This window comes from Alligator mississippiensis, chromosome 13 (assembly GCF_030867095.1).
Source record: "Alligator mississippiensis isolate rAllMis1 chromosome 13, rAllMis1, whole genome shotgun sequence".
NCBI lineage: Eukaryota > Metazoa > Chordata > Crocodylia > Alligatoridae > Alligator > Alligator mississippiensis.
The window spans coordinates 5,444,226-5,467,978 of record NC_081836.1 but is presented as its reverse complement, the minus strand read 5'-3'; the positions used below and the strand labels follow the sequence as shown (position 1 = coordinate 5,467,978).

At 46.7% G+C, this 23,753-nt stretch overlaps 1 protein-coding gene and 1 long non-coding RNA gene across 4 annotated transcripts in view; one reads left to right on the top strand and one right to left on the bottom strand.

Annotated features, from left to right (window-relative positions):
- LOC109286287 (uncharacterized) overlaps positions 1–23,753 on the bottom strand; it is a 66,918-nt gene that overhangs the window by 34,523 nt on the left and 8,642 nt on the right. The gene's annotated exons all lie outside the window — the stretch shown is intronic.
- On the top strand, positions 7,071–15,800 carry MUL1 (mitochondrial E3 ubiquitin protein ligase 1). 3 transcript variants are annotated; one of them, XM_014602022.3, is made up of 5 exons: positions 7,071–7,144; positions 7,557–7,702; positions 9,278–9,365; positions 10,282–10,402; positions 12,636–15,800. In XM_014602022.3, exons 2-5 carry the CDS (start codon positions 7,583–7,585, stop codon positions 13,372–13,374), a joined length of 1,068 nt encoding a protein of 355 aa, XP_014457508.1. In that variant the 5' UTR covers positions 7,071–7,144; positions 7,557–7,582; the 3' UTR covers positions 13,375–15,800. The 3 variants fall into 3 exon arrangements, with proteins under 3 accessions (XP_014457508.1, XP_059572828.1, XP_019355556.1); XM_059716845.1 differs by lacking the exon at positions 7,071–7,144 and adding an exon at positions 7,160–7,462; XM_019500011.2 differs by lacking the exon at positions 7,071–7,144 and having other exon boundaries at positions 7,160–7,702.

Below are 23,753 nucleotides of genomic sequence, written 5' to 3'. Positions count from 1 at the left end.
TGACTCCACAGCTTTAGAGCCAGAACCGGGAAAGAGTCAGTGTCAGCACTGAGAGCGGATCAGGCTCCTAGCCCATCTATCGCTGCTAGAGATGTGTACCGCAGCCCGTCACCGCGGGGTCGGAGCATCTGCCATGTCAAAGCAATGTAAGGCCCCATCTGGCTTTCCAGGTGTCTCTGGCACTTGTCCCTTCACTGGATCCTATTTGGGTCCTGGGTCAGGAGGCTCGTTGGTTTGGTGTTCACTACCCTGTACTAGTTATAACTGAAGGATTTTACAGGTCCGGGATGGAGGTGCTGGTGATGTGGGTGCCGGTTAGTAAAGGATTGTGTGGTGCAAGGGGGCTATGTGTGAGCACATGCATATGGCTATGAATGTGTGCAATTGTGTCTCTCTGGGTGCCTCTGCATCTGTGTGCTTGTTTAATTTCTCCCTGCGTGCACTCGCACATATGGATGTACGTGTGTATGTACGTGTGCCTGCCAAGGGGGACTGTATAGGTCCATGTTGTTTTCAAACCAAAGAGCTTTAACAGGATGCCCCAAGCTCACAGGCTGGTGCTCAGAGCAGCGCTGGCTGCCACCGAGTGACTTGAGTTGGTACCTGATGTGGCACATGGGTGTCACAAAGAGGCACCCACGTTTGATGGCAGGGACCTGTGTGCGGGTGTTGCATGGGGGTAGATGGTAGGCTTGAAACCATCAGATTGTATCTGTGATGTGGAGGTCCCTGGAGATCAGGCCCTTGCAGCCAATCATCAGGAATAAAGAGAAACTGTGAAATGAACCTGTGCTGTAACAGAGGATCGTGCAGGGGCAATTTCCAAGAGGAAGGGGTTTGGGGCACGGCCCTTTCCTGTTATACGAACATCACGCTGCCTTCCCTTCTGTCTTTTTCCACGCAGTCATCCTCATGTTCCTGCTGCTTTTATCTTTGCTTTGGGGGGAACAAATATCTTGTGGAAAAAAAAAGGAACCCAAAGAAAAGTCACTCCGTGCTTTTGAAAATCCACATTCCATCACGATGGCAACTGAAGTTCTAGAAACGATATCAAATAAAGGGCTGCTTCAAGTAGCCATGGCAACCAGCATTTTAAAAATAGGGGGCCCAATGCATCTTTGGCATAACTCCACCCACTCCGATGAGCTTCCACCGGGAGGGATTTGGCCCATTTAGCTAAGAAGATTGTTTTTCTCTTTCCTTTTATTCCTCTGCCTTTCAGGCATGTGGGTTTTATTAAAAGCTCATTTGCTTCTTGCTGAGTGAAAGGTCTGAGTATTAGTCTTTAGCCTTTTGTTGGGACTCAGGCTCGTGCCCCTGATGCAGGGGAAATGTCTAGGGGAATTTGTTACTCCTCCAGCACCGATGGCGTGGCCCCTGCTGTCTGATAACAGGGCAATCTGTGCTCTCTTCCCCACTGAGCTTACAAGATGCCAGGTGTCCAAAAGCAGCCCTCCAGTGCATGGACATCCTTGGTGAAGAATTGTGCTGGAAGTCCTAACCCAAAAGCAGTCCCCACCTCCAACTCATCTCTCCTCGCTGGTGCTGCAAGCTTGGTTTGTTTCTAGCTGGGCCCTTCCCCCCTCCGAGATGGCGATTCCTGTGCACCTAGGGGCAGCAGGAGCCTGAGCCGTGACGCCCAATGGGCCTCAGTGCAGCAGTCACTACATGGTCTGTCAACTCTCAGGTATGGTCATCACGAGTTCCAGGCTAAGGGAGTGAAGGAGAGAGGATGGAGAGGAGGCAAATGTTGAGGACAGAAGGTTTTGTCCAGAGCAGACTCTGAGCCATTCCCCCTGGCTGTGCCACATGGGTAGCGGAGCCCTTGGATTCAGACTGAAAACAGTATAGGCCCTGTGCCCCCTGCTTGCCTTTGCCACCCAAGTCACCTAGGACCTTGCCTTGCTGCCAGGTCTCTTCCTTGAATCAGCCCTCTCCGTGGTCCTGCATGGGCCAGTCTGGGAAGAGGTGTTGCTTCCAAGTAGACCCAATGGGGGAAGGATGGTACATGTTGAACTATTTTACCCCTTTGCCTGGCATGGGTGTATGTGAAGTGGGAGAGTGGCTGAGGGTCTGGGACTGAGGGGCAGTGGGGCTGTGTAGAAAGGATGTCTTGGTGTTTGGGAAAAGGGTCAGCCTGTTCGGATGGGGTAGGTGTTGGGTGCCAGTGGGATGGTTCAGGACTTGGGAGGTAGATGAAGCCTTTCCTTGAGGCTAATTAGACAATGGAAAGGAAGCCAGGGTGTGTTGAGGTGAACGGTGGGAAGGGTTGGGCAGCTGGAGGGAGGGTTTTTGGGTGGATGGCTGGGACTTCAGGAAGAGGAGTCTTGGGTAGAAATTCAAGCCTTTCACTACAGGAAGGCTTAGGCAGCTTGCTGAGGGCTTGTAATGTAGTCCTGGGGCTGCATGACTTTGCAGACAAGTTTGCAGACTCATCGCCAGCCCTCCAAGGGTTAAGTTTCCTTTAAAAATAGAATTTAGCTAGTGTTTAAGGAGTGTGTGTGTGTGTGTGTGTGTGTGTGTGTGTGTGTGTGTGTGTGTGTGTGTGTGTGTGTGTGTGGTTTAGAAATCACACCTCAGCTCTCAGCACCTAAAGACTGAATTAGCTAGTGGCAAAACACTTCAGCAGTCCCAGCCAGCACCTGCCAGCCCCATACACAGCCTCAACTGAATGGAGTGGACAGGAGACGTGATCTGAGGAGTTGTGAACTGGTGCAGGCCCTCAAAACATGATCTCCACCCCCCAACATGGACTGGGTGCTTCCATCTGCCGGCTGCTCTTCCCAGTGCAGCTCAGCAGACCTCTCACGTCCCACAGAACGTCAGGAGCCTGGAGCTTGTCAGACATGCTGCCATGCAGCACGATGATCCTGTCACATCTCATAAACTAAGCAGGGTTAGGCTTGGCTGCTCCTTGGAAAAGAAACTTCCTGGAGCCATCCAGCTGTTTCCAGATGTGCTGAGTAGCACTCTTCTCTCTGAGTCCATGGTACATGTCTAAGTCAGGGTGGTGGGGGGTATCTCTAACCAGGCACCTCTTAACCCCAAGCTCTGATCGGCAAGTGTTGCAGGTCTATCCAGGCAGCATGCACCCCCTGAGTGGTCTTGGCACTGCACACAGGAGTGATTTATAGGCATCTCTGAAGCTGTCGGTACTGTAATATATGGGCTGCACCAGAGGACTCCAGAGGTCACCAGCTTTTGTGGATAATGCAGGGGCAGCAGTGAAAGGATTAAAGGCCATCCAGGGGGATCCCAATCCAGCACAGGGGATTTGCAGCGGCTGCTCAGTTTGCTGCTGATGCACCAGCCTAGAAGGCGAGCTCATGCCTGGGATGACGCCAGCTCTTGTGCTAACCCTTTTCACTGGCCATTGTGCAATGACAACAGGGTTATCCCCAATCCAAGACACAATCCAAGCAAAGGCTGCATTCACACTGCTCCTTTTGTGACTGCCCCTGGGGCTGGGTTGTGACTCAGCTGCAGGGCTAGTGCTGGCATAAACTATAGGCTCCTCAGCTGAGTGAGTAACTAACTCTGTTCAAGCCAGTGTCTCCGCAGCTGGCAGGGCTGCATGCCCTATGTGTCAGCTCATGCCCTTTCTGCCTCTGGCTTTAAAATAAGCTCACCCAGGAATACTGGCATCGTTCTCCAGTGGGCTTAGATGTAGCTGTTCCTGCCTCTCTGTCAATGGCAGGGCGTACTTTTATTGAGTGAGCACAGGAAGGTTTTGCATCTAACCAAAGTTCAAAGCTCATCTCCCAGTGAAGTCCCTTTTGACAGCTGCAGCTCACAGGGCACAGAGTGACAGAGCTCTCCTGCTCCTAGGGTACCACAGGGACCCAAGTGTCTCTAGACTCTGCCCCCTGAATGGCCTGACCAGAAGAAGAGGGGAACTGGAGCAAGATCTCTGAAGCACAGCATGGGATATGAAAGCAAGCAGGGAAGAACTTCACCCAAGCTCTGTACCGCAACTTTGCTCAGGGATTTGCAAACACTCCATAGCAAAGGGGTGTGACGGTGAAAGAACTGGGCATGGTTGGGAAGCTAGTTATGTGGTGGCTTTCTGAGTGAGAGCAGGGCCAGAAGCAGGCTTTCCTTTTCCATTTTTTTCCTGTTCCCTCTTTCTTTCTCCTCTTCCTCCCATGCCAATTTAAACAGGGCGAGGTGGAGAGTAGATACTCCCCAAGAAGCAGCACATCCAATCAGAGCATGCACCATGCCTTTCCCCATACTTCTTTTATATTGATTTGGAGAGGCAACATCTAGAGTGGCTCAATCTTTATGCCCCTTTCACCTCCTAACCCTTCCAGTGGGGTTGCCAACAGATTATCAGTTATTCACAAAAGCTTTGGTGATGAGAACCTCTATCCACTAAGAAAAGGCATGGGAACTGATAAGCACACATAGGCATATGGATTTGGGGGTCAGAGGAAACCATTATAATCACCTAGTCTGCCTTCCTAAACAGTATAAACTGTTGTTTTAACCTAGAACTTCTTCACTGATCATTTAGGGCTGAACTAAAGTGTCTCTTTTATCAATGATATCCAATCTAGTTTTAAAGGTCCTAACTGTTGGAGAATGTCCGCATTTGTTGCTAAACTGCTCCAATGGGTGATGACTCTCACTTTAAAAAATGTGTGCACTTGCCATCCACTTCATCAAGGCCATGTTTCCTATTTTGCCAGGGAACTGGGCATAAGGTGAGCATGGGAGTACTTAGGAACCAGAATTCAGCCATTAGTCCAAACAGCTCAGAGGGAAGATTATGGGAGTGGAGAGTGAAAGTAAGTTCTGTATTGCATGTATGTGGCACTGGGGAGCCTATGGAAACGAGGTTTAGAGTTCCTGGCCAGGTTTGTGTCTGTTTGGCTCAGAAAGTCTTGACTCATCACCTTTTAACCACTTTGTCTCAAATAAAGAGAGCCCACGATGACTTTCTCTCCTTTGCTCTGAGGTCTGCAGACAAAACGCGTTCCACGAGTGCTGAGCATTGTATCAACAATGAAAATATCACAGGGCAATTCTCCTACAGCAGCAGGCTGGGCTCACAGGACCTTTAGCACCAGACATCACTGTTTGAGACATCACTCTGTTTGAACTGTTCTTGATGGTGACCTCTAGCGGCCACTTGCATGACAGATGTGTATACCCTAAGGACTGCCAAGCGGCCCTACAGTACAATAGCTGCTTATATGCATCCCTGGGGTGCTCAGATCCTGTACTGAAGTGATAGATATAGCGTAGGAACCTCAGTAAAACAGGACTGAAAATTACCTATGTGCATATCCCAAAGGATCTACCCCAGGCCCCATTCCCTCTTTGAAGGAATTAGAAAAACTGGTTTAGGTTCATTGCTACTAATATGATTTTGCATATCTTTCTTTACCTTTACAACACGGAATTAAGGTAAACAAGCACCATCATTTTCTCTTTTGGTGTTAAAAGTAGAGCATTCAGAGTGGCTCTGATTTTCTTTTGAAATATATGTTTTGTAAAGCAAGAAAAAATAGTAGCATCCCAAGCAGCCCAGGCCATTTCGATTCAAGAGTGGCTGGTAGGGGCCCCTGTGAAAGTTCCTTCTAGTGAAAGCTGCGGCCATGGGAGAACTGCTGGCTTCACGCTCCCCTCCTGGGACTGGCCACTTCCCCAGACATCAAAACCGGAATTGCAGCGGAGCCACGGTGTCTTCAAAATATACAGCCTATCCTTGTTGTGCCTGGCTCTTTCACGTTAGTGCTAGTTTCTACCTTTCAGATTAGTGTGAGTCTCTCACCACCTAGCGGCTACAAAGGCAGCAGCACAGAGAAGTATTGCACTGGGGTGGAACTAAGGCGGTGGTTCTCAGCCTTTTAAGACTTGAGGCACCCCTTGATAAGTTTGAGACGCCCCCTCTGAAAATGTCAGCTCTGAGTTTTCACTCGTTTGTTGACTGCAGAAAAATAATAGAATTTTTTTCTAAGTTTTTTTCCAACTACTCAGTTGGGCTAATAAAAGATATCACGTCTACTCAAAAAACCTTGCCTGAAAAATAACAGAGCAATTCTTCCATTGCAAAAAACTCAGAAAGACCCCAGCAGATCGGAAAGGTTTCAACACGACAGATTCCTGTTTGAAAGCTCCGAGTCTATCTCGGAAATCATGTCTGCACACCTAACCGTGCTACCATGGTGTGGCATCCTGCGGCACCCTTGAAAGGATCTCCAGGCACCCCAAGCTGCCACAGGACCCAGTTGAGCATTGCTGAATGAAGGGAATGGGACTGATTGCTTCTTGATGAGCCCCTGAAATTTTTCCTCTTCAACGATGCGCACGGCAGCACACGGATGGCAGGATACATGCTGGTGCGAAGTGTGTGGCATGACTGCATCCAGCTCGATGGCCAGAGTAACATCTGCCCATGGCTGCCTTCCTTCTTCATCCTGCTCCCCGCTTCACCCTTCTCACATGGGCACCTGATGCCACATCCAGGCTCCTAACCAAGAGCTGCTGATCCCTGCACTCTTCATTTCCCTTCCACCCCACGCCTGCAAGGGGAGTGGGCAAAACCAAGCCCCTTGGTTCAGTGCTTGAGTACGGATGCCCTGACTAGGCCTCTTGCCTTGCGCCCATGCCCAGCACGCGGGGAAGGCACGTGTCTCCAACGTGCTGGGGCCGGAGGTGTGACGTGCCCTTGGCCTGGTGCAAGAGGCGAAGGCTTCTGCACCGGACCTCAGCATTTTTGGAGGTGCAAATAATCTTCTACAGGACTCGCAGCTCAGCCCCTCTGAACATCTGTCTCTACACATAGATTGACACGTCTAAAATATGGACACCGCACGGCAAAATTGGCTTTGGGTGCCTAGATTTGTCTTAAGAGGATGGCCGAGGGTGCGCTCAGAGCACTCTCCCATGCCAGCACGGCCAGGGCCAGGGCCAGGGCCAGGAGGGGCAGGACCCCAGCCCTGAGCCCCTGGGGCAAGGTAGGCAGGGGATGCAGACAGATCAGCCCCAGCAGGGAGGGGGTCTGGGGTCCCCTCTAGCCTGCCTCTCTATGGCTTTGGCTCAGGACTCTACTGCTCGCGGGTAGAGCGCAGCCAATCGTCATAAGACGGCGCCGGAAGCAAAGCCTACCCGGAAGGCCCGGGTGGGCCGCGGAGCGGTGAGTGTTCCCCGTGTCCTCCTCCCGCACGTGGGCAGTCGGGTCCCCGCGGTGCGGCCCGCCCCTGCCCTCAGCCGGGCCGCAGTGCGCGGGCGCCGCTCGGCTGCTCTCGGGGGCGCTCGTTTCTCCGCCGGAGCTCGTCTCACCCCGCAGCCGCCGGGCATACGGGAACCGGCGCCCCCGGCTCCGGCCTGGGGGATCAGTCGGATGCTCTGGGCCGGGACACATCCCAGCCCAACACGGCGCCCGGTTCTGCCCCGTGTATTTTCGGATCAAATCCACTGTCAACATAGTCTTCGCAAGCTCCCCACCGACGAGGTCTGTGCGCCCGCCGCAAAGCCCAGTGACCCGAGCACGGTTTCGTCTGCGACGAGCTGATCGGCAGCAACCGCCCTTTTCTCCTCCTCCACAGGCGCCCGCGGGGTCCGACTGCTCGTGATGGAGAGCGGGGGGCGCCCCTCGACAGGCCAGGTCATTTTTCTGGTCACCAGTTCGGCGCTCACGGCGATTCTGTACTCGGTTTACCGGCAGAAATCCAAAGTGGCCCATAGCCTCAAGGTCAGTTGCGGGGAAGTTTCATTTTTTTGACGCCAAGCTTCCCGATAAATACGTTAAGGTGTTAAAAACAGCATCTTAAAAGGATGGAGGGGATATGCAGTTTAACAAGCATTTATTTGGATGCATCTCTTCACTGAAACGCTCCGTGTCCGCTTGTCTGAACTGTTTGTTTTTAGCTCCCAGGTTTGTTCGGGAAAGTTGAGCATTTCTTCTGTTCCCAGCGGTGTTTCCTTTTGTACGTTCCGTACGTTAACGCTGGTGTAGGGACTGTTTCACAGTATTAACATAAACTGGCTGGTATGAAGGAAAAAAAACCTCAGCGAGTTGAGATTGTTTAGACAGTTGCATTGATGCAAGTCATTCCCAGTGGCTGATAGAAAGTGTCCAGGCTGCAGGGCTCTGACTTGGGAGGCTCCGGGCACGTCTGCGTGTTCACTAATGTACAGTGCCGGCTTGTAAAAGGAAGTACAGACCGTCCTGGGACTTATGACACAATCGGTTCCTGAAAACTGCATCTTAAGTTGAAACGTAACTTGGAACCAATCTGCTCATAACAAACAATGTTATAAATGGGGGATTGGTTCCTGCACCAAGGCCTGATAACTTATTTCCACCAAAAATAGCCCAGAATTTTGTACTGGCTCAATTATAGATGAGTAATATAGCTACATTAATATATTTATATTGTAAATAGCAATCATACTGATTCGGAAGGACATCTTCGAGGTGACTTTACTGGACTTTTTGAAGGGCTCTTGGTTGGAGCCTTCTCAGGAGTTCTGGCTGCAGGCTTTTCTGGAGCCTTGTCTGATTTCTTAAAGTGTCCAAGAAAGTTTGGACAGATGTTCTCCCGGGAGATGAGCGACACAGCAAACTTGTTTGCTGGCATGGCATTGCATCGGATCAAGCATTGCAAGTTGAAACAGGGTGTCAATTTAGAAACGTTGTAAGTACAAAACATTGTAACTCGAAACGCAAGTCGAGGACTGCCTGTACTAAATAAATGCACAGTAGGCTGCTATACTGCGTATTAGTATGATCCCACATTTTTTTCGTGATGGCTGATGCACAGTAGGCTAATACTAGTGTGCCTTAGCCTAATAGTACATTTTTTGCCTTGACGCTGTAATGCCCAGTCAATCCATCTATTGTGCATTAAGTGTCTCATGTAGACATGCTCCTGGATATTATTCCCAGCTGTGTTATTGGCCCACTGAGTGACCTTAACAAGTCACTTTATAGTGTTAAATCTGCCTCAGTTGCTCCATTCGCAAAATAAAGAGGATGACACTTGCCTGCTTTATAGAGTACTTTGATATGTGATGAAAAGCGATAACTAAGAAGGCATTATTATTAATAATATAATATATTAATAATAAAATGGGAGAAGAAAAGGGAATAAAAAGCTATTGAGAAACAGAAGGAAACTGGCCTTTGTTTCTCAAAATCTTCCTTTCTGCCTTCCAGTTGATGATCTTCAGAAATTGGTCATCAATGGGAAATCTTCCTTGTATCTCGTACATAACACCCCTTTAGTCTATAATTACTCATCCATGTGTTTCTCTGTTTATATAGGGAGCAAAGAAAGTTAATCTAGACCAAGACTTGAAGAATATCCTTAGGGAAGCACCAGGAAAATGTGTTCCATATGCCGTTATTGAAGGTAATGTACATAAGCATTTAGTCCACTAAAGCAGTGTTTCTCAACCTGTGAGTCATGACCCAAAAGTAGATTGCAAGAATATATAAAAGGGTCAAAAGCAAACTTTAAAAATGGATCAACAAGATGAACTCTCCTTTAAAGGAGAAAAATGTGGGAAACCATGGTTTTTCCCTTGCACACTGGCAGAGTTCCAGCCTTCAAGGGGCTGCTTGGGGGTCCCCATTCCCCACACACACTCCCCTCCTTCTCCCCACACACTGGGGACAGGAGGCAGTGGGTCAGGAATGAGGGGCACTGGGTTGGGACTGGCCATGGATGTTTACAGATGGGTCCTGGTACAAAAAAAGGTTGGGAGGCACTGCATTAAAGGGTTCTAAATATAAATACCAATCTCTTCCTTTTGGCTTATCATTCTCCTAAAAAAAAAAACCCCAACTTTTTTCAAGCATCTCTCAAGTAGCTGAATCAAAGTGTGGTTAAGGAAACCCTGAATGAATAAATGTAATTCGAAAGGGTAAGGGAATTCCATTTCAGCATATACATACGCTAAATAGTTCCCAGGTTCTGGGGCTGTATAATCCCGAAGAGTTGCAAAATAAAGGCTATCCATTAAAAGGTAAACCTAATAGGCACTCTAGAATAGTGTCTTTGTTTTCCTGACTATCTTGTGTCCACTGCTATCTGACACAATAGGCCTTATTCTCCTGGGTGGTGGTTGGCAAACCTAAGCACTAAATCTCAGATCCTCGTACCTGTATCTTCGGCTGTCTAATCCATAACATTCCTTTATGATATAACAGGATTAACTCTGGCATTGCTAATTTTATTTATACTAAAAATTAAATAACGTTTAACAATCACAACACATTGTAGAATGGCCTTTACAGTTCTGCGTGGCTCTGTCTGTCTCTTTCAGGTGTTGTACGCTCTGTTAAAGAAACTCTCAACAGCCAGTTTGTGGACAATTACAAGGGGGTAATTCAGAGACTGACGCTACAGGAGCATAAAATGGTTTGGAATCGAACAACCCATCTCTGGTAGGTCCTTCTTTCTTCGGGGCACAAAAATATCCATGCTTTGGGGTTGTTGGTTGTAGCTATTTAGTTTGTCTAACAAAAGATATCACATATACCCAAAGAACCTTGTCTGAAATTATCCAGATATTTATGCACCCTCTGTTGGCTTTATGATGAAAACACATGCCCAAAAAAGGAATCGGGAGAAAAATTGGTAGTGTAGCTTCAGTTTAGCAGTAGTATTTACATTTATATCTTTCTCTACCCAGAAGGGCTTGACAGTGAATCTACTGAATAACATTAGGGTTTGCTACTGGACTTAAAACTATAGAAACCTAGAAAATGAGGGTGGGAAGGGAGCTCAGGAGATCACATCTAGTTCGACCCTTTACTCAAAGCAGGACCTTCCCTAGCCAGATCATCCCAGCCAAAGCTTTGTCTAGCCGGGTCTTAAAAACTTCCAAGGATGGAGCTTCCATCACCTCTCTGGGTAGCCTGTTCCAGTGTTTTACTACCTTCCTAGTGAGAGAGTTCTTCCTAATATCCAACCTAAACTTCCCTTACTGCAACTTGACACCATTGCTCCTTGTTTTGTCATCTGCCACCCTTCCCCTTAAAAACTACTGTCTGCTGCTGTGAAAGAGAGGATATTAAGCTAGGAGGGTCTGTGGTCTGACCTAGTATGGCAGTTCTTACTTTCTTAGCAGTAGGACCAGAAACAAGCTGAGCTTTAGGAGTATACTACTTGCAAAGCCTGAATGCTATACAATAAATCCTCAAGTCAGTAGGTGTAAATAAACAGATAAGGCTTTCTTGCCCTGCTGTTAAACTCTAGTATACATCAGCAGCTGTTTGCATCTAGAAGGATGTTCTTATTGGTAGGGTTGGGAAGAATCATTACTAACCACCCTTTCTCCTGTGGTTTTGAGCGTTTAACTAAAGCTATTTAAACATGTGGACTTCTCAGAGAGCACAGAATTACATGGAGTATGAGGCAGCAAAGCCATACAGGTGAATGGGGTCATGCCTCAAGGCTTTAAATTGCAAACTCTAAAATCAATGCAGAATTTATCAAGAAGCCAATGTAAAGATTCAACACTCAGAATATGTTGCTGCTCCAATCTAGCTGTTTAAATACACTACACATTGTATTGTTCTGGGTGAGTTACCACCTTAATAGAGTATACACAGGTGCTCTAGAAAGTAAAGAATTACAATAATCCAAGCTAGCTAGGGTAAGAGCCTTTGTCAACAGCTGTAAGTTGTTCCTATTGAATAGTGGCCGCAACTTGGTAATATCCCTCAGGTAAAATGAGGTCTTAATAATAGATCTATCATGTAATTCAAATGATAAATCCAGGCTCAGTACCTGCAGCTGGGTGCAGAAATAGCTGAAACTAGAGCATCACTGCACTCTGAGCCTAGACAAAATCTCACTTAATTGGATTATGTGTATTAAAATTGCTTGTGTGGCTGTGCTGTGCTGTGCTTCATGTGACACAACAATTTTTCAAAGTTGCACACCCATCTGGAAGATTAGATGGCATTAGATATAGCTGAGTGTCATGCTCAAGCTGCTAGAAGTTCAGCATCCCCTTACTTAATAGGGAAGAGAGAAGGAGAACTGTTACGATAAGAGGAGGGCAGTATGCACATCTCTGGACAATGCCACTGCAAAAGGAAACAGCTTTAAAATTATTGCAACCCAAATAATCTTTTGCTGAGGGCAAGCACTAAATTGGATTCAAACAATACTAACAAAACACTTTTGCCCAAACTCTGTCAGAGCTGAACAACTTAAAGCAAGAGTAGAAAGTTGCAGAAATTCCAGTTGTGTCCAGACACTTGTTACAGGGGCAGTTAATGTAGTACTTGGTACTCTCGCAATTTTTGTCAACAGATTGATGTTACTGAGCCTCAGTACGTCAGTGATATCAATGTTTCACCTCTCAGATGTATGAGGGATATCACTCCTTTAAGATTAGAAGTAACTTCTGTTGTGCAGTGTTACTTTTTTCCTGGTGCTGAAGAGAAATTGCTTAGCGCTTAGCGTAACTTGTGAAGAACATTTAACTCTGCTGCACAGGTGTGCATAAGGCTTGAAAATGCTAAGTTTACCAAAACCCTTATAAAGCAGATTAGATGCCTACTTCCCTGCTCGCTGTTATCTACAGTGAAGCGACTGATGCTTTTGCTCATTTAAGCCAGCTGATGGTCTTTGTTGGCTTCACTTCTCTCACTTATCCTTTCCCAGGAACGACTATGAAAAGATCATTCACCAGAGAACCAACACAACTGCCTTTGACTTGGTGCCTCATGATGAGTCAGGTGGTGTGGCAGTAAGGGTAATGAAGCCCATGGATGCTGCAGAAATCAGCTTGGAGACGGTGTATGAGAAGTTTCACCCTTCTATCCAGTCCTTCACAGATGTGATTGGCCATTACATTAGTGGCGAACGTCCCAAAGGCATCCAGGAAACGGAAGAGATGCTGAAGATCGGAGCAACATTAACAGGGGTGGGAGAGCTGGTCCTTGACAACAGCCTTATCAAGCTGCAACCCCCCAAGCAGGGCATGCAATACTATCTGAGCAGCCTGGGTTTTGAGGCTTTGCTCCAGAAGCAAGAATCGAGAGTCAGGCTCTGGAAAATTCTGACAGTCATTTTCGGTTTCGCCACCTGTGCCACGCTCTTCTTCATCCTGAGGAAGCAGTACCGGCACCGTCGGGAGAAGCAGCTCCTGCGACAAATGCAAGAGGAGTTCAGGCAGACCCGGGAGAGGCGTGTGCGGGAAATGAACTTGGACGGCGGGGAAGGCGTGGAGACTATCAAAAATGCCTGTGTCATCTGTTTGAGTAACATCAAGTCCTGTGTCTTCCTGGAGTGTGGGCATGTCTGCTCATGTGATGAGTGCTACCAAGCCCTTCCAGAGCCAAAAAAATGCCCTATTTGCAGGCAGGACATCACCCGCGTGGTTCCTTTATACAACAGTTAAACCTTGGCTGAGCAGCTGTGTGTAAAATGTTTCTGCTTTTAGGCCGGCAGTTGGCTGGCCTGTCTGACTCCCTGGGCAGCTGCTGTCCCTGGGGCTGAAATTTTTTGAGGGTAATAGAGAGCGGGTTGGGAAGCTAGTTGGGTACCCAGAACCCCACAGTATATATTTGACTGAAGAAGAGGCAGAACTATCCCAGGGGCTATACTCTACTAGAGAGTAAGTCTTTAGGTAGCTCCAGCTTCATTGTGGTTGCACTCCATAGGCTTTCAGGGTGCTTTGTGCGGTCTCCAAAAATGAGGTTTGCAGTAGCTATGTTAATTCCCCCCACCTATCGTGCTGCCAGTTTCCTGTTGGTTAGGGCTGGGATCTCCATAGTCTTGATTTTTGCATTTAAGGATTACTGTCTTGTTATAACTGGGGCTGCCATCACTGTGCAGTTTGCTGCACGTTCCAGTGACAGAAGTATCTGGGGTAAAAAAAAAACGCTTTAATCAGGAAGAGCTTCATACATTATAGATGACTGTTGTCAGTAGCAAGGTTCAAGTGAAGCTGTCAGCTAGTTTCACAGCCTGAATGTAGTGCTAGGGGATTTTTTTTTTTTAAAAAGGGCTCCTGCAGTGCTTCATATGACTTTAATTTGATCGAACAGTTACAGTTCTATTGCTCTCTCCCAATTCCCCATCACCGTCACACAAAATTTTGTGCAGACTCTTAACCTTTCCCTGCAGCCCTGGAAATTCATACACAGCTACATTATTCTAGCTTGAGAGCCAGAAAGTGAAAATGGCTAGTCTAGGTTCAGTTGAGTCAGGTGGAAAAAATAAGAAGTATCTATACGGTAAAAAATAAATTGGATGTTGATTATTGAAATGAATCTGAAGGGCACGTGTTAGTAGTATGGGCCGGGAAGCTGTTTTCTGACTTGCATTCTTTTGTTTCGACTGTGTCCCCGTTGAAGCGTGAGCAGAGATGACAGACTGGCAGAAGTGATCAAATTTGAGAGGCGAATAGAATCTCTTGTAATTTTGGGGGTGCGGTTATGAAAGTCTTTGAAGGCAAGCTCATAATAAACATTGGTACTTTCTACTGCAAAGTGACACCCCCTCCACTTGACAAAAGCAGTAGTAGGATTATATCCTGTAAGATTCTTGTGTTATCTTGTACATATGTATTTCTTTTGCCTTCTGTCTGGTCTGACAAGTAAACAGATTGGCCCAGCAACATCGTGACAAGACTATTCTAAAGGATAATCTTGAGTGAGATCAGTTTTCTGATGTAGTGTATTTTGAAATTTACCATTATGCCTTTCTTTGCTCCCTCCTTCCCATTTTATAAGCCGCACTGATGAAACATAAATCACCCTCAATATTACTGGTTAAAGATTACTGGTAAAAGAAGGGGCGCTCATCTTCGCGCACTGAATCCAGCATAAGGTGAAACATTGCTGCTACCACACTGCACCTCTTTGTAATAGTGATGGTACGAAATAAAACTTATCTGCCAAACAGATTGTGACTCAATGAAATGGAGGAGCAACCACAATTGATCAAGGTGACACAGAGTTCAGTATTTCCTTTGAAGGACATCAAATCTTCAGTGGGTGGGTTGTTGGAAATACCTACATATAATTTCAGTGCATCCAACACCTTCAATTACTACGTAGGTCCGTAGTATAAAGAAGATTGTTTCTTTTTAAACTGTCCTTTTGAGGACAGCATTTCATGACAGGTCTAGACAGATGATCCTTCTCCTGAAACTCACTTCAGGCAGGTAGAAGGTACTAATTTATGTAACGTGATCTCATTGACTAACGCTACTGTGTTAGCAAGTTGCAGCAAAGGAGGTTTAGGTTGGATATTCAGAAAAGCGCTCTCACTAGGAGGGTGGTGAAGCACTGGAACAAGTTAGTCAGAGAGACTGTGGAATCTCCATCCTTGAAGGTTTTTAAGACCCGGCTTGACATCCATCCCCGGCTGGGATGACCTAGTTGGGGCTGGTCCTGCTTTAAGCAGGGGGTTGGACTAGATGTGACCTCCTGAGGTCCCTGCCAACCCTCATTTGTTGACCTCAGTGAGGGTTGACCCTCACTGAGCAGATCAACTTTTCCTGTTATCTGCCAGTGACCATCTTCTGTTGGTTGTAAGCCAGGGTTTCTCTCATATATAACAGGAGTCAGTGTTTAAGGGAATGGAGCTGGTTAGATTAGTTAGCAAGGGAAGTTGTTGGTTTGAAGTCAATTAACTTACAAGGAGCTTGTCTTAGGGCTGCTGTGGCTTTCTAGGAGGGTGTCTTCTTTCATTTTGGTGGGGTTTTGTTTTTGGTTGGGCGACTTGAGGCTTTTACCAGTCATGTTTTAGTAGTTCAAGTAATTCTAGTGTCCCTGGTAGGCACAAATGGAAAATTCTAAATAAAATAATTGCACGCTGGATCCAGCTCATTATTTTGCGTCTACACAGTCATCTGCTTGGCTGGTGTGAAGCTTGGTGTAGTCCTCAACTTTGTTAGTTCATGTGGTGACAAGTGATGGTTTTCTTCCTAGTGGTGCAGGATGAAGCGGTGCTGCATGGGATGGAGTCCAGCTCCCACTCTCCATATGGCCTACACTGGAGGATCCTACTTCTGTGTGGGTTTCCTATGTAGAGACAGGAGCCTGACTGAGGTTTTGTGTCATTGCAAATGTGGTGTTACCTCAAACAACCCTGAGAAGTAGCCTCACTTTACAGCCAAGGTAACGAAGACAAAAAGTTGAAACTTGCCCAAGACCTCTGAGATTTTGGCTGCTAGTCCTTTACTTAATTCATTCACAGTACTCTTCCCTTCCCATTCTGCAGCTACAGGGCACCAGAAGTCTGCCAAGCCCTTGCTTTTTAGGTACGAGATGTTCTAATTGGGTTGTCCATCCATCTTTGTCTTCTTTCCTTTGCCCCCACATCAGCCTTTTCCTGATCTTCTGTAGATAAATGATAGATGTTTGCCTTGTCAAGAACAGGACAAGCAATCCAGCAGAGCAACATAGAAATTTGCCTTAAAGTGGGAATGCTCCAGTCCATGGATGTGATTGAGCAACAGGCCAATTTGTTACCTCACCCTTGCTGTGTGTTTCTAGTGCAACAGCAGGAAAGGAAGAATGATGGTCCTTAGACTCAACAGGCAGCACAAGGTCTGCTATGCCCAAGACACAAGTCTGAGGAATGTGGGTTTGTGAGGGTCTAGACTACCCCCCACAAAGGTTTTTTCCAGTTTGGGTCTGTATGCTGGCTCCTGAAGTTTTGCTACCACCAGTCATTTGTGGCATGCTTTTGTTGGTCTAATTTGCTAAGGGAAGCTACTTGCTGGCCCCCATCTCCCTAAGCTAGGTACCTCTGTAACCAGCTCCACCTTTTTTGCTGAAATCCAGCATTTAACTGGCTCTCCTAGTAGGGAAGGAAAAGGGCTTTCAGCAGATCCCTTTGTGTGCATGTGTATTATAGATGTAACAGGAGAGAGTGAGTGAGACCTTACACCTCCCCCCGAGCTGTTCTACGCTATTGGGACAAAACTTGCAATGACTCCTTGTCCTCCTCCCCTTACTTGTGCTAACTAGCATCTCTCTTGTGCCTTGGTTTGTCTGCCTCAGGGTATTGGTCCTCTCTGATGCATAGCAAGGTACCAAAGAGGAAGGACTATAGCTTTGTTTGGTGGTGTAAGAAACTAGCTATATTTTGCCCTTTGATCATAATGGGCTCTTCATTTATTAGCCATATAGCTTGGTGTAGTTGTCATGGAATTTCATTATGATACTTAATCCAGGACTTTGGATAGGATAAGAGAAGGGGGAGGGCAGAATTGCTGTGTGGTTTGAAGTGGGCTGAGACACCAGTCTTGAGACAAAATAATTTCCATTTTATTTATGCCATTTTTATTGCCTCCACAAACGCCTTGCAGCTCCCAGATGTACTTGTTAGTCACTTCCCGTCCAGCTGTTTCATTGTTATCTCGCTCCCAGATACACATTGTGCTACAGTGATGGCAACACTGTGCAGATTAAACCAACATCATTGAAGGTTATGACATGCACAGCACGACCGGTGCACTTTCTGCTGCTGTCAGCATACTTAAGGACAGGAGTTTCAGCCTTTATAGTCCTCGCTAGGGGTTCCTTCCCTTGGCTTAGAGAGATCAGAGCATTTTTTTTTAATTTTTGTTTATTAGTTCATCTGCCTTTAAAACAATCTTCTTTTCTCAGCTGCTGGAACAGACAGCGAATTATAGGTTCCCTTTCCCTGCTAAGTGTTACCTAGGTTGAACGAACACATACCTGTGTTGCAGCAGTGATAGCTATATCAGCCCTGGGACTAGCATTAACTGCCCCTGCAAAGCTGGCACGGGAACAGTGCTCCTTGTGCTTCTCACTGAAATAATGGGTAGTTGATTTTCATTGCAAGAATGTGCAGGTGAGCTTTCTTCCAGGGCTAAACTTGGTCTTTTCTCAAAGCAAAATTCTTGCTATTTCTCTAGCAATGGTATGTTTCTGGAAAAGGGTATGTCCTGAAACAGTGCATCTGTAGCAAGGCCACAAGCCTGGTCCAATTATTTTGCTTTTCCCTGTTACCAGAGACTGGAGGTTGAAGGGGACACCAATTACAGATGCAATTCCCCATTAAAAGAGATGTCTGAACGCAGTAAGAGTGTGTTGGGGTCTTGCTGTCCTCCTGCTGCTGTCCCCGTGCCCTGTAAACCAAGATAGTGGTGTCTTGGTCACAGTCCTTCCTAGCTTGCTGCAAAGCCAAAAGGCAAATCTGTGACAACTCACTGATGCAGTGGTGGATGTAGCAATGATGGCATTATTTGCAAGATCAAGGCAAGGCCTCGTTGCAAGGCAATAGCTGCTGATCTAAGGGAATACATCTTTTAAAAACAGCTTGCAAAATTGCCTGGGTATTTTAATTGTTTTGTATCAAGTTGCCTCCTCTGTGGTAATCTTTGTGGCTCGAGTCTAATTTGCAGTTCTTTGGACTTTACAATAGGCCACTTGTCCAATGTTAGGAGTGTCCTTGACTTCAGGATTTAATTCCCGTTAGCCTGGCCTGGAAGGAACACGGTAGGTCTTTTAGAGTTAGAATTTGGTCAGTGATTTGCAAACCTTTCCAAAGACTAAATAAAACCGATTCCAAGCTGATCGTTCTGCCTCTTGCAGTTCTGGTGCTCTCCGCACAGGATTTTATTTGTCCTGCTACCAAACCAAAGATGACATGTCTCTTGCATAAGAATAACTGCATAATAGACTTTCCCAAGTAATAAGACAGAAGCTTGTTCCTAAATCAGATATTCCCTGCTTGTCTCAACATGTTCCTGAGTTTCACAGCCAGAAGAGGTATGACTACATGTTTTCCACGGCGGCTTGCCATGTGGAGTCCTTTCCATACCCTAGATGGTGCTGTATTACTGTGGTACATTCACTGTGCAACCATCCCACCACTTTTGCTGGAACAAGCATTTTCAGAAAGGCAATGCTGCAGCCCTGGCCACAATACCTGTTAACAGGCTGCCGCCTCCTAGAGATGGTGGGAGCAGGCAGAGGAAGTGGGACATGAGAGTAGGGAGTGCTATTATGAGGAGTGGCAGTGAGGAGGGAGCTGTCACTCAGGGCTATTTCTGTTCCACCACAAGACACTTCCACTCCCACTGCTGTGATCCTCTTGTACCCATCAGCATTTCACACAAGGGTTTGTTTCCCCACTTCCCCCAGCCACCTGCCTCAGTTGCAGAGCACAGCAAAATCCATGAGCAATGTGGAGGAGAAGGGTGCTAACGGGGATTATATAACGAATCCTGAAGTGCTGAGCTCGTTTCTTAGTCATCCTCGACATCCTCATTTCCTAAAGCCCTCAGCAGCTTCCTCTGGTGGTTTTGCTCAGAGAAGTGTTTTTTTTTTCCTCCCTAAACTTTTGTGTTGCTCTTTAGAGCCATGTCCTGTCCCCAGAGATGGCTGCAGCTGCAAATGGGTGAGAATGAAAGGATCCCTTTACTGTGTACAGGTTGTAGAAATGGCTTGGGTTTTTAAGGCGTTTGGAAATCCTTCGTGACAAAAATTGCTGTAGACCTGTATATTATGAGCACAGCAATGCCTGGCTCTCTCCATTTATTACTTGTGTTGGGTTCTAATGTGAACTAAGATGTCTCTCTCTCTCTCAGACTGGAGGAAGCAGCAAAATTTAGTATGAGACACCTGAGCCTGGAAGGGCCCACCTGGGTCAGCAAGTCCAGCCCCTTGCAATCATAGGAAATCAAACTCTGGACATCACAATAAAGCCCTCCAAACACAAGCCACAGCCAGTCTGTTCTTCCTTCTCCCTCATCTCTTCTCCATATGCACCCTATAACAAACCAGGGTCCTCAGCATGACAGAAAGAAACACCTCAAAATTTCCAGTCCAGTGCAGGAGAGACCAAGACTGTTCCCAGCTCCTCGAGCTCCTACAGTAGCAGGACTTTTGTTAAGGGAAATAGGGTTTTTGGTTGTAGCCATGTCGGTCTAAAGACACAGGCAGGCAAACTTCTTTGGGTAGGTGTGATATCTTATTAGACCAACTGAGTAGTCAGGGAAAAAAAATTGTTTGCAAGCTTTCAGGTACAAACCCAAGCTGTCTGGCTGAGAGATATGCCTTCTAAGTGATCCTAGGAGGTGGTCCTGCCCCATGCTATAGAGGAAAGCCAAAAACTCCTCAGCCCCAATGGTCTTTGTCAATCTGGCTTGAGGGAAAAATCCCGTCGACTCCAAATCTGATCAGATGAACAAGACCCCCCCCAAGCCAGGTACCTCTGTGTCATGAGGAGCACCAGTGCATCATGCCCTATCTGCAAGGTTTCAGAAGACGGCGAGAGAAACTCCACCAAGCATCACAAACCACATGGTGAGTTCGAGGGGGGAAAAAACAATGTCTTCCTCGCCCCCTAGGTAACCAGCCCTCAAGCATGAGATAACTTGGTTAAATACAATGTAAGACCGTGCAGCAAGTATTTTAAGCATATTAAAGGCTCAAGAGGAAGGAGGATAAAGATGGCAAGGAAACCTAATACAGAAAGGGCTGTCACAACCACCCAGGCTGAATGGCCCTCATTCAGCCATAGCAACACAAACCATGATATTCTCTGTACGCTGGAGGAAAGTACAGCCTCAGACTTTGCATGTGCAGCGAGAAAACCTGGGAGCCCAGCACGGTCAAGTTTTAACAGCTAATGGAAACTCCCAGTTGACTCAGCCAGGCTGTTTCAAGTAACCAGCTGAGAGACAGGGGGAAAATCCCTCCTGTTAAGGCACTAAACTGGGACTCCCAAGGGCTGGGGTTCGATCCCTGACTCTGCTGCACTGTGTGACCTTGGGCAACTCATTCATGTGCTTTGTGCCCTGTGAAATGGAGACATCAGCGCTTCCTTTTCCTTGGCAAGTTTGATTCTAAACTCCTTGGGGTCGGCTGGCTCTCCCGATGTGTATGTGCAGTGCCTCTGCTTTGGTGCTGCAGCAGCACCTGGAAGCCCCAGTCAAGTGGCTTAGCTCACATCTGTGCTTTATTTTCTTCTTCAAGTCCCTCTAGATTTCTGTTCTCTGGTTTATTTGCATCTCATTCTCATGCGAGGAAGAGGAACAGCATCCCATATTCTCTCTCTTGCATTCCCTTTGTGTTTTTTTTCCTCTGGCTGTGTTTTCTAAGAGTCTCTTAATTTTCAGTCTCTCTTTGCAGTCATTCATCTTGTAAAGCACTTTCCACATGTTTTCTGAGAAGCTGTGAAATTTAACTCTGACCTATTAAACAATCTGCTCTGTCTGATCAGCCAATTTTGGTGTAAAATTAAGAAAACCCAAGCAGCAGCTGTGAGCACAGCAGAGCTTAAGAAAAGTCAGCCAGATCCCACTCTTGTCTCAAAGGAATTGCGTGCTCAGCTCCAATCAGTTAATGGGACCAAAGCAGAAGTGGCAAAGGGAGCACTGGGATGCCACTGAGAGCACAGTTCAGAGATAAGGAGGCTGAATGAGGGCCACCAGTGGCCTGGAGGGCCTTTTTTTGGGTCATGATGCACAAATGGGGAATAACCCAGCATGACTCGGAGATTGAGTTTGAAGGGAAAGCAGCCGGGGGAAAGGAAACAAAAGAGAGTGCTTGTAAACTCCCTGTATTATGAGTGAGTCATACAGGGGACTCCATGAAAATGTATTTAGAAAATCACTTTTCTAAACTGAAAGACTTTTCAAGATCAGGGAACTGGATGTGATGTCTCAGGTGGCCCCTTCCAGTCCCATGTGGAGCAGAATCCATAAGGCTTCTTTTTTTTTTTTGGTTTGATGCTATTTTAGAGACTTTGTCTTCACCCTCTTCCCCAACAGGTGACATCTGTTAGAGCCCTAGAATAAACTGCCTCTAGATGCAAGTAATAGGAGCCTGTTGTCAGAAAATTTTGGTGAAGGGTCCCTGGCTCTGGGATTGATTGCCTTCTGCTGTTTGACCGAGGTAGAGTTTATTAATTTGCTAGCTGGCCCAAATGGTCCATCTGTTTGCTCAGGCTTTTGCCTTTGGAAGCAAGTTGGAGAAGGCAGACTGGGGATTAGCCCTTTTGAATGGGTTGTGGATGAGACGAACGGAAGGGCTCAGGTTGCTGTGTGTTCTTTTTACGCAAGCTTAGAAATGAGATATGAGCATTGTGTCAAACGAAGAATAAGCAAACAGCCTAATTCAGGCAGGCCGGCCAGAGAAAATTAAACCTATTCTTAAAACCAATGATAAAAATCTGCTTCCTCTAGCCAAGCGCTCTGAAACATTCTGGAACTGAGGGCTATATCGAGAAGCTTCTAGTCTTAATTTTAAGGCTGTTTTAAGCAAGGAAATGCCAATATAATTTTGACTCTAAGTTCTGCAGTGCTACATCTTTTTTTTTTTTTTTTCCTTGGGTCTTTTGGCTGTTTTTTCCATTCTCTTTCCTGGCTTGAAAAGGAAGAAGAATTGCTAATAAGCTTGGCCTTTCTTGGTTGGGCGCCTCCTGAAATATCTGGAGGATTCTCAACCTTTGCCAGTCTAACTGCTATCCCTTTAAGTCTTTATGTGATAGAATTAATAGCAATGCACCAGCAAACAGCAGTATCTGTCAAGATCTCAGCTGCAGCTGCCTCCAGGGACTGGCTTTGGAGACAGAGCTTGATCAACTTGCTAGATGTTGAATATCTAAAGAAACAAATTGGCACTTGTGTTGTTTTCAATACAGTGACAGTTTTGTGTGCTGGGTTTCTCTTTCGCGCCCCTCCCCTTTCTCTTTTCTCCAGTGTTTCATGCTGTTGTGGAGGAGGGGGAGTGATGTTACACTATATTCCCTGCTTTCTTATCAGCAGCGGATTTGATTGATTGAGGCGGCACTATGGTCCACTGGACAGTGTGCTGAATAGGGAATAAAGAAGCGTGGGTGGTATCTGTGATGCTGCCAGCCCCAGTCTGTGACCTTGGGCAAGTCGTTTCATTTCTTTGCCGCTAGCCTTCTCGCCCATAGGAGGAAGTTAAAGATCCCTGCTTGCCTTGGTAAAAGTGCTGAGACAAAATAGTAAGTCTTAGCTCTCCAATATGAATGTTCTCATAACAGCCCATATCCACTCCTTCCTATGGCCCCAACTGGTCTTACTGGTTTTCTGGAAATGAATAAGAAAACACTGCAAAAGGAAGTTCATGCTTGTGAAAATGTATCCTACCCCTGAACCTGCCAGCACCTGTGCAACAACAATCGGAGCTTCCTGTGTGTGATCTGATAAGAAGAGGGATGACAACAGGGTGGCAGTGAAGGGTGACTCTTTGGCAGGGCTTTGAGCCATCATATTGTTACCAATTACATGGCTTGAATGGGTTAGCGATCCTACATTCCCTTGTACCAGGGCAGCTCTGAAACCAGCTATTTACATCTTTGCTTAGAGACCCACTGTGACTTCTTGTTGCTATGGGTGAATGGTTTCTGCTATGAGCATCCCCGCTCAAATCGGTAAGACACTTTGCAGGCATAACTGCTTCTCCATGGGAGTAATAGGTTCCCCATCTGTCCTTCAGTGAGAAGATTACCCTGTCCACAGAGTAAACTGAATAAGGCAAAAATTACCTTCCTCAGGCAAACTCCTCCTGCCGTGGACTGCCTGGCCTGTTCCAGGTACAAGCCACTTCCTCGGCCTGAATGTTACCAAACCAATACAATAGCAAGGGCCCGCAGCGGTAGCAAAACAATCAACAGCCGTGCAGTATCTGCACGTAGGACTTGGCAGCTCAGCAGTATTCACCCGACCTCAGCTCTATGGTGTACTCTGAGCATCTGAAACGAACAGTGGAAGAGCCTCTGAGCCTTGTCAAAAAGGTCTTACTTAGTTAAAACCCTGCA

Excerpts from the sequence above, each read along its gene's own strand:
- MUL1 (XM_014602022.3), top strand. The coding sequence starts at position 7,583 with ATGGAGAGCGGGGGGCGCCCCTCGACAGGCCAGGTCATTTTTCTGGTC. Across the intron at positions 9,366-10,281 it reads TCCATATGCCGTTATTGAAG|GTGTTGTACGCTCTGTTAAA; the intron begins GTAATGTACATA and ends TGTCTCTTTCAG. Across the intron at positions 10,403-12,635 it reads AATCGAACAACCCATCTCTG|GAACGACTATGAAAAGATCA; the intron begins GTAGGTCCTTCT and ends ATCCTTTCCCAG.